Here is a 9794-nt window from a genome sequence, read left to right as displayed (position 1 = left end):
GTTTTTTTTTTTTTGCGCAAGGCCCGCCCTGCCAGTCCTTGCCCCCCCCCCCCCACTCATCATTTTCAAGTGCTTCATCCCCGGCCCACCCTCTTCTGCAAGATCAAGGCACTTAATTGCCTAGCCAGCCTGGTGCACAGAACTGGGAACTATTCAGAAAAATTGACTGTACAAATCTAGGCTGAAGCGCCTGAATGTTTATTCCTTTTCCCGGGAAACATGGTTTATTACCGACACTCAGCCCTTCCGTGGTACATTCACACACGGAGCTCTTAGGCACTTTGATGGGGCTGAGCTGTGCAAACTATTTTATTGTCTAGTCATTTGTTCCCACAAACTTTGTCAGACAGGTCAACATTAATCTCCCCCTTTCACTGAGGTGGAAAGTTGGCTAGAGAAAGGCATCATAAGCTCGGGGGAGGCAGTGACAACCCTTTTTGGGGTAGGACTTTGGGATTATGCCACCACCCAGGTGTATGGAGGTAGGGGGATGCCCCAAATGACCCTTCAAGTATCCTTCCAGCCCCAGGATTCAGATTCAGGCAGGCTACCACTCTGGAAGTCTCTGTTGTGCATGTTGGGATGGATATATTGGGAAGGCCAACCAACAAGAGAATTTCTGCATCCAGCGTGCAGGTTGGGTGTGAGTGAGGCTGAAGTTCGCGTGAGAGGTTGTTGTGTGCTCGGCTCTGGCTCCCTGATTTTTGGCACCCAGAACTGGAACCAGACAGCTCTGCCATCAGCAGTCTATTGGCAGATTATCAGAGTTTAGTCAGCAGCCGTGCTGGAATTAGAAAAACAGCCTTCCCTAGAAAGATCTCCCTGTCAGAGACTCTGACAATAGGTCCCCCATCCAGAAAGCTGAGGGGGGAGCATGGCTTCAAAAAAAAGTGCTGGAGAGGTTTTGGAACAAGAACACAATTCTTTGAGCTCAGTTATCCGAGTCAGGACCCAGCTGAAGCTTAGGGATTTAGCAGCCAATTCCTGGCCGCTTATGTGTAAGTAAATAATTTCATCTGCTGTTTGGCAATAAAGAATGCTTTAAATCTTGGCTTTTGTGATTTGTCAGTTTTCTCCTACAGAACGTGTTCGCCCATCACTGGGGTTGCAGAAGGGAATGGGGCAGGAGGTCCCAGTGAGAGGATGTGGTGGGGCTCTCACCCCACGTTCCAGCAAGCCCCTCTGCCCAGTGTCCCCCACTGGTCACCCCAAAAACCCACACCTGCCAGGCATGTCCCCAACCCTTGGAGAGGCAGTGCTAGAGGAGCCTTTTGTGGTGGCAGATGAACGAAGCCTTCATCCTCCCCTCCCCAGGGACACAGGTCCACCTCCTTCCTGTGGTCGTTGATGAGTTGGAGTTGGACTCAGCCTTGTGGGGCCCTAGATCCCAGCCCCAGGCCCCAGCCTCCTGTGTCACTCTGCCTACCTGTGTATTTGCTGACCCCAGCTTCAGCAGCCACATCTCTGAGTGCCAGAATGCCCCGGGAGAGGTCGCTGGCCTCGGGGTCCATTTCAATGAGGGCATCAGGGCCCACATTGCCATAGGCATAATTGGCGATGTAGATGGAGTAGCGTCCAGAGCCCTGCAGGAAGGGAAGGAGGCAGGTGAGCAGGCCCATCTTGGCTCATCCCAGTCTTTCCCCAGAAATCCTCCACCACCCCGCCTGCCCACCGGACCATAGCTCTTTCATGGGGTTGGGTTCTTCTCCCCAGGTCTGTCATGAACGGCCCTGCAGGCTGTGCACAGCACAACTCCAGAGGGGCAGTTCACAAAGACTACCATGTGAATGATGCCCCCCACCCCTGCCCAGTCATAGACAAAGCAGTGCTGCTTCTCTTTCTATCCTGTTCCACAGGAACACATCCCTCCCTTTCCCCGACAACCACCTTTTTATAGACAATTTTCTAATGTGCCTCCCTCCAGCTGAGCTCTCTCCAGCTGCCAGCCAGGGTAGCTGCTCAATAAATATTTGCTGATTGATTGATCTACCAATTCCCATTATTCTCAGTCTCTCTCTCTCCCGTTCAAGCTCACTCCAGCCAAGATGACAAGCAAATTCCTGCGCCGTCTCCCTCTCCCCTTCCCACCCTATGCCTCTTCATTCCTCTATTTTGGTAGCACAAGAAGCAAAGATTTGCAGGGGTCCTCCTTTCCTCTTCCACTCCCTTCTTCTCTCCGTATTATCAGAAAGAAATATTACATTGCTTCTGTCTCGAATATTTCTTTTTCCTTTGCATCCAGGAGAAGCCCTGGGCAACAGTTCCTCTTTGCTGTAGTCATTTTCTTCTCTAGTCCAAAACACTGCTGATGAAAAATTCTTTTCTGCCTGTTATTATAATGATGTTATTTCTTCAATGGTTGCCTCCTTCTTCCAAGAGATCCACACAATTTCTAGACAGGTTTTCCAGCTTTCCACTTATCCTTTCATCCCTTCCCTCCAATTAATCAGACAGTAAATATTTCATGACATGCAAGGTGCTCTCCTATAAGTGTACTTGGGACAAAGTCCCTGTCCTTAGGTTGTTTACAGTCTAGTTTGAAAGGCAAACCGTAAACATAAATGGACACAGGAGAAATAGTTGAGCTCAAGGCAATGAGGCTGTGCTCTGCCGCCCCCTCTTCTTGGCCCTCTTTGCTTGCTTCTATTTCTTATCCAGTGGCACACGAGCAGAACCCTCATCCCAACTAACTGGTCACTGACTACACCTTCTTAGGGACCATTTTCTTCAGGGAAGCTGACTAAGAGCCACTCGTGTCTGTTTAACTGGTGGGTGAGGCCAAGGAAGGGGCTTAGGGTCTCCTGGGGCACACAGATGCATTGGCAATCATGTGGGATACGGCAGAGGGTGTGGACAGGATTTCCTGGGTGTGCAGGAAGAGCTCCTGACCCAGAGGAAGGGCACCTAACTAGTCCAGAAAAGGTTTTCTAAGAGAAGTCTCAGCCAGGTGAAGTGGGGGGTGGGGGTGGGGAGCCTACCAGACAGAAGAGAAAGCGAATGATGTTATCTGAGTCTCTACCTGGCTACCTGGGAATCTATGCTTTACAAATCTCATTACTCAAAGTGGTCCCCAGACCAGCAGCATTGGTGACATCTGGAAGCATGTCAGAAATATAGACTCTCAGCTCCACCCCAGACCTGCTGAATCAGAATCTGCATTTTTTCTTTTTTTTTTTTTTTTGTGACCGGTAAGGGGATCGCAACCCTTGGTGTGGTGTCGCCTGCACCGCGCTCAGCCAGCGAGCGCACTGGTCATCCCTATATAGGATCCGAACCCGTGGCAGGGGCGCCGCTGCGCTCCCAAGCGCCACACTCTCCCGAGTACGCCACGGGGCCGGCCCAGAATCTGCATTTTAACAAGACCCGCACATGATTCCGATGCGGAACTAAGGTTTGCCGTGCACTGCTTTACAGCACGGCTTCTTGATTAGGGGAGAACTTTGGAAGGTTCTCACCCATCCCAGGAGCTTGGTGAATGTGTGTGGAATGATTGGATGAAGAGGGAATGAAGGGAGCCAAAGAAGAAAGTGTGCCATCACAAACCGTTCCTGACCCTACCAGCGCTGGCAATGTCCTCAACAAATGGCAATTAGGCCCAAGTGCACTGAAATGCACTCTGCTAGAAATTAGGATGTTTATAAAATTCAGTTACACCTAGTTCCTTACTTCAATTTATTGGGGTGATAAAACTGATAAGCATAGATGTGTTACAGTTGTAGGAGATTAGAAATTCACATGTGAACTTGACTACAATAATTTGGGAGGGTAAGATGATTCCAGGGGAAGGAAGATGTTTCTGCAGCTTTTGGTCCCGGCAGTGGTTCTCATGCTTCAGCCTACATCAGAATCACCAGGAGGGCTTGATCAACCACAGTTGCTGGGCTCACACTGAGTTTCTGATTCAAGAGGTCGGGGGTGGGTGCTGAGAATTTGCATTTCTAACAAGTTCCCAGGTGATGTAGAATTTGCATTTCTAACAAGTTGCCAGGGACCGGTCTGGGAACTGCGCTTTGAGAATCACTGGTCTTGGGCGATTAGCCTGAGTCCTAGTCCACGCTCTGCCCTCAACTGGCTGTATGTCCTTGGGCAAATCCCTCACTGCCTCCAGGTTGCCTCACCTCTCGTGTTAACGGGCATCATATCCTCCCTGCTTCCTGGCAGTGTTGTGGGGAAGATGAAATGAGACAACTTATGTGAAAGGTCTTTGAAAAGATAAAAATGCTATATAAACATGAGGCATAATCATTATCGATCAGGGAACGTTTCTTGTAAGAGATCGGCTTTGAGCTGGCTCTAGAAAGGTGGGTGAGTGATGAGGCGGCTGAAGATAAAGGACAGGCGGGTGTTCCAGGTTTGGGGCAGAGAATGAATGAGGGGTGGAGGGGGAGGGGAGCACGTGGCGAGGGCTGAGACATTTACCTGGTGCAATGGCTCTCAAACCAGAGCAGGCATCAGAATCACCTGCCGTGCTGGTTGAACCCCAGATTGCTGGACCTCACCCCCAGAGTTTCTGATTCAGTAGGTCTGGAGGGTGGAGTGGGTGGGCGCTGAGAAGTTTCATTTCTAACAGTGCTGATGCTGCTGGTCTGGGACCCACACTTTGAGAACCACTGACCAGGTAGATAGATGAAAAGGTCCCAGGTTAGGGACTGTGGGGCTAAGGAGGGCTGCCAAGGGTCAACGCTGTAATAGAACCTGTGGTTAGAAACTTATATTTGATGTCATTTCCCTGAGGCAGGGTAGCTGAAGGGTGAAAAGGTGTCTGCTTCATTTTCAGGCAGTCAGGACTCAATTCCTGGCTTTGCCTGCCACTTACTGTGTGACAAGTTCAAGTTGCTTAATTGCTCAAAGCCGTAGTTTCCATATCTGTAAAATGGGATAATGACAGCATCTACCTTACAGGCTTATTATACGGATTCAGTAAGAGGACACACACACAAGCCACTTAGCATAGGGCTTGGCAGGTTGTTAGCTTAATAAGCTAGAGCTCTTGCACCTCTGTCTTCCTACACTACGCTGCTGCGTCCTCTCTCTCCACGCCTCCCATCACAGATCTCAGGCCCCAGGGATGGCCAATGTGGGGGCTGGGCTCAGAAAGCAACCCCTCTCCTGGTGGCAGATTGATTGTAGAGGTTCTCTCTAGTTCCTTGAGGCTTGGGAGTCTGAAGTCAGGGGCTAAGTGCCAGGACATCTTTTTTATTTTTTGGTTTTTCTTTTGCATTTCACATGGTGCCTTTGTCCTGTGGTTAAGTGTGTGGGTGTGCAGATGACCTTGTTAGGACAAAGTGTACATCTCTCTGATTACCCTTCATGCCCCTCCCTCCAGTTCTTGGTGAAGTTTCCCACTTTAGCTGAGCGTCGGAAGCCTTGGTCTCAACGAACAAGTGACACAGGAAGCCAGGAGATGGGAAGAGGATCCCAGCCATGACCAGGCCTGGTACTCCCCCAGACCCTCCCCAGTCTCTGGGACTGTTCATAGAGCTGCCTCCCTGTTCCCTCCTGCGAGGCAGGAGTCCAGGTGGCACAGATTCAGGTCAGGTCTAAATGTGGCTTCACAGCCCAGCTTGACTTCTCTTCCCAGCACCAGCTTGTTAAGAAATAAATATTTATACCTGGCACCTGCCTTCTCCCAAGGCCTGGAGGCCCCTGCTGTGAAGATTCACGCTGAATCCCCAATCCCCACGGTGCCATCTCAATCCCAAAGCGAGACGATCCCTTTGCCCCTGTGCCCAGAATGGGGGCCAGAGATGCTCCCGTGGAAGCTGGGCAGCATCTGGGTCCCTGATTTAGTGATAACTGTTTATAAAGCCAAGGAGGTGGGCGGCAGGGGAGCAGGTGACAGGAGGGATAAATCACCTTCCTCCAAAGCAAGTCTCCGGTCCTGGCTGGGCCTGCTGGGACCCAAGCCCAGGCGGGCGGCCACCCTCCTATGCAGGGCAGATGGCTGCGGCTGCTCCTGCCCCTTCCCCTCCCCGCACGGCCTTTCTTCCCCATTGGCTTTGGACTGGGCACCTCTGCGTAGGGTGCACTAGCAGGGCACAAAAACATTGACGGAGCTATTGATTAACGAAAGTACTTGCACACTCAGGCAGCCCTCCACTCACCCACCTGTGGAGCCCTGTCCTGATGTCATTTACTCCATAAATATCTGTGGGGGGCCCCATGGCTCAATGACTGGCACACAGGAGGCATTTAATAAGCATTAGCTGAATAAATGAATGAAAGGAAGATCACAGGATTTAGAGTAGAGGATTTTGGTTCATGTCCTAGATATACTATTAATCCATTTTGGGTCCCCAGGCAAGTCACTGCTCCAAGCTGGGCCTCAGTCCCCTCGATGTCCAGTGGACACAGTGATGACAACCCCTGACCACCTTCTTCACTGGTTGCTGGGAGGGCCATATGGGGTGGGGGATGTGAACGGTGTATTCTAACTCATCCTGCGAGTCTTATTGTTAGTACTTAGCATGCACTCTGTTTAAGACGGGGAGCTTCCAAGGTGCTGCAGCCTTGGGCTCTACCCTTGAGAGCTACCACTGTCAAGGGATGTCTACCTGGTGGCTCTTCCCCTGGTTCCTCCAGACCACCATACACGACTGTGCACTCACCTTCCTGTCCACACAGGCCACAGAGCGTCCGGCAAAGAGGCTGGCCACGCCGCGGGCCACGTTGACCTCGTCACTCAGGACGTCTTCCCACCGGTTATTGCGGAACTTGAACAACTTGTCCGTGTATGTGGCCACCCCTGGAGAGAGGAGGAAAGGGAGGGCTGGTGGACAGTGGACCAAGGTACAGGTTCTGACCTCTGGGGATGTCTCATGGCACCTGTCACATGCAGGTGGGGCCAGAGGTGAATAGGTTGGGTGCTGCAAGACCTCAAGCAGGTGAGATTCCTGTTTGGGGGTGCACTCAGATGTTTTCAGTTGTGAGAAGAGACTCTGAGGCTTATGAAGATGGCCAACTGAGGCCTTAGAAACTAGGGAAGACATGCTACTGTGAGGCTGGGATGATCCTCATCAGTTGGATTTCACACTCTGCACCACACTCCTGCAACATCAAAAAGGAGATTCTGGGATTGCCAATATTTCAACATTGATGCTCAACCTAGAGTGTCTTTCCAGGAGCTGCCCCTACATTTTCTGCTGAATTGCAGGACCTGATCTGGGACTCAGATGAAATGGTCTTGGTCACTGAGTAGGTCTCTAAATCCAGGCTGAGGAAGGGGTTGGAAGCTGGGCTGACAGAGATAAGGAGCTGTTTTGTCTGGAGTGTGAGGAGGGATTTAGGCAGCCCTGGGAAGCCCCTAGTCCTGGTACTGGGGAGCCCCAAAAGGCAGTGGCCCTCTTTTGGGTTACTGGCCCCTCCGAGAATTAGATGGAGGCTAAGAACATTCCACTCAGGAAGTCACACATCTGCAGCACACAATGTGCCACGTGCAGTTTCATGAGGTTGGTGGCCTTCTGAAGCTTGTTCATCACTATGAAGCATCATTCTTGGGAAGTGGGGGAGAGCTACTGGTGGCCAGAGCCTCAAGCCCTTCCAAGTGACCACTGAGGCAGAGCTCTCCCCTCCACCCTCACCCTTAGCTTATTTCTTGTTAATGCATGACCCAGTGCATTTAGGAAGGGGCCATATTCTGTCCTCAGGGCAGGACACATAGGGAGAAGAGCAGTTGAAGGAATTGGGGAAGGTGAGCTTGGGAAAGAGTGGACTTGGGGACAGAACCCCTGAGCTTGGCTGGCTGGCTGGCCCAGGGAAGAGACAGGGGCTGAAGGGGGACAGCATGGGTATATAGCCAATAAGCCTGAGTTCCAATCTCAGTTCTACCTGGATTCTTCTCCTATGTTCTAGACTTTTGGCAATTTGCTTAGCATCCCTGTACCTCAGTTTCCTTATTTGTAAGTGGGGATGGTGATAATAACTACATTAAAGTTTACTCTGAGGAATAGACGAGACGATGCACATTAAAGGTTTGACATACTGCCTCCAAAGTGGTAGCTATCATTAGACAGAAATGATTTTTCCCATTTTATAGACGAACCAGGTTCTTCAGAGACCTGGCTGTGCACTACAGGGGTTTGGTGAGAGTCAGTGATTCTGTGAGTGTGTGAGAGCAAGCGTGAGTGTGAGAGGGTGTGTGAGGGCATGTGAGCAGGAGAATGAGTGACCGTATGAGAGTAAGGGTGTGCTAGTGAGTGTGCACAAGGGTGTGTGTGTGTGTGAATCAGCATGTGAGTGAGGGTGCATGAGAGTAAGTGTGTGAGGATGAGTGTGAGAGTAGGTGTGTGAGCACAAGTGTGCGAGAGTGAGTGAGAGTGAACGTGTGTGCATGTGTGCAGGTGAGGGTAATGTATAAATGACCGCTCAGTGGCTCAGCCCAGGAGGGGACAAAAGGGTTTGGTCTCTGAGGGCCTCAGGCCAGGAGCTCCTGAGACCATGGACCCAGAGGGGCTGAGTCAGCATCTATGGGTCTGGACTTGGCCTCAGGGATGCTTGAGGTCCACCAGAGGGCTGGCGCAGGAGCAGAGCCATCCTGCCCCTGCCTGATGCTTGGTGTGGAGCAGAGGCCTGACATGACGAGGAGGAAGGGCCCTTTACGAGCAGCAGGAGGCAGACCCCAGAGACTGCAGGGCATCTGTAGCCAGAGACTTGCACTAAGGCCCCTTTCTGAGGAGCCACAGGTGTGGGTCTGCACAGAGCTGCTGTGGCTTGGGAGGGATGCCCATGGGGGAAACTGAGGCGTGGATAAAATCACAGGTGCCCAACTCAGTAGGCCCAAGGTCACGCCCCACATCTGACTCAAGTTAGCTACGAGGACTCCCTCCCAGTGTCACCATGGGAATTACATGAGAAAACGCACAGGAAGCCTTGGTCACAGGCCAGGCACATTGAGAGAGCTTGCAACAGCTCTGCACCACCCAGGTCCACAGCCACTCACTGACATCCCCAGGGGCCAAATGTGCTTAGAAATTGAGGGTTTTTTTCCCTTCATATTTTAGAAAGGTAACATAGTGCACACACCATTTATTACATAACACCCCAGCAGGGACCAGGGGCAGAGCCCTGTAATTAAACATTAATATTCCTTCAGTGAAACATATGAATATTCACACTAAATGTGGTAAACAAAGCCTATAAATAGCTTACATCAGCTCTGGACAGGTTTTGCTATCCATTGAGTTTCCCACAAACTTAAAAGCTCCAGAAGCTTTCAGAGTGCTTTGGTTTTCGGGACGGTGGAGAAGGGACTTGATCACAGCTGTTCCGGAGGCAGTGGCAGACTTGTCATCACTTCTGGATGCCTGGGGCGGGGGGTGCGGAATCTGAAGATGCCCCCCTCAGGCTTCTGGTCTCCAGCCTTCAACAGCGAGCAACCTTTCACAGCTGTTCCGGAGGCAGTGGCAGACTTGTCATCACTTCTGGATGCCTGGGGCGGGGGGTGTGGAATCTGAAGATGCCCCCCTCAGGCTTCTGGTCTCCAGCCTTCAACAGCGAGCAACCTTTGCCCATCTCTGTCAACCAGGGTCCCCTTAGACTTTGTGTCTCCAGCTAGCCTAGGCCCTTCCTGAAATACCTCGGCGACACTCCATGAAAGCTTGGGCCAGGGTGAGAAAGTGGCTGCCAGCAGCTGGGGCTCTGCAAAGCTCTGCTGGGTGCCTCTGGAGTCAATGGGAGAAGTTTCTCAGGCCGCCGAACTCCCACCTCAACTAGACAAGAGGAGAAAATGGGCCCACGGTAATTCTATCCCTTTCTGTTTGCTTCATCACCTCCAATTCCTCCTGCCCACCCAGGGC

The 9794-nt window shown here is 51.5% G+C and overlaps 1 protein-coding gene across 1 annotated transcript in view; it reads right to left on the bottom strand.

The window, feature by feature from the left end:
- The window catches only part of CRTAC1 (cartilage acidic protein 1), a 68685-nt gene that overhangs the window by 39147 nt on the left and 19744 nt on the right, over window positions 1-9794 (bottom strand). Inside the window, exons 3-4 of the mRNA XM_008586178.1 lie at window positions 6609-6745; window positions 1427-1583 (exon numbers count right to left, since the gene is read on the bottom strand). Of these exons, the coding sequence (XP_008584400.1) occupies window positions 1427-1583; window positions 6609-6745 (294 nt within the window). The remainder of the gene's footprint in view (window positions 1-1426; window positions 1584-6608; window positions 6746-9794) is intronic.

This window comes from Galeopterus variegatus, unplaced genomic scaffold (genome assembly GCF_000696425.1).
Source record: "Galeopterus variegatus unplaced genomic scaffold, G_variegatus-3.0.2 Scaffold3858, whole genome shotgun sequence".
Taxonomy (NCBI): Eukaryota; Metazoa; Chordata; class Mammalia; order Dermoptera; family Cynocephalidae; genus Galeopterus; species Galeopterus variegatus.
This window is presented reverse-complemented; position numbering and strand designations above follow the sequence as displayed.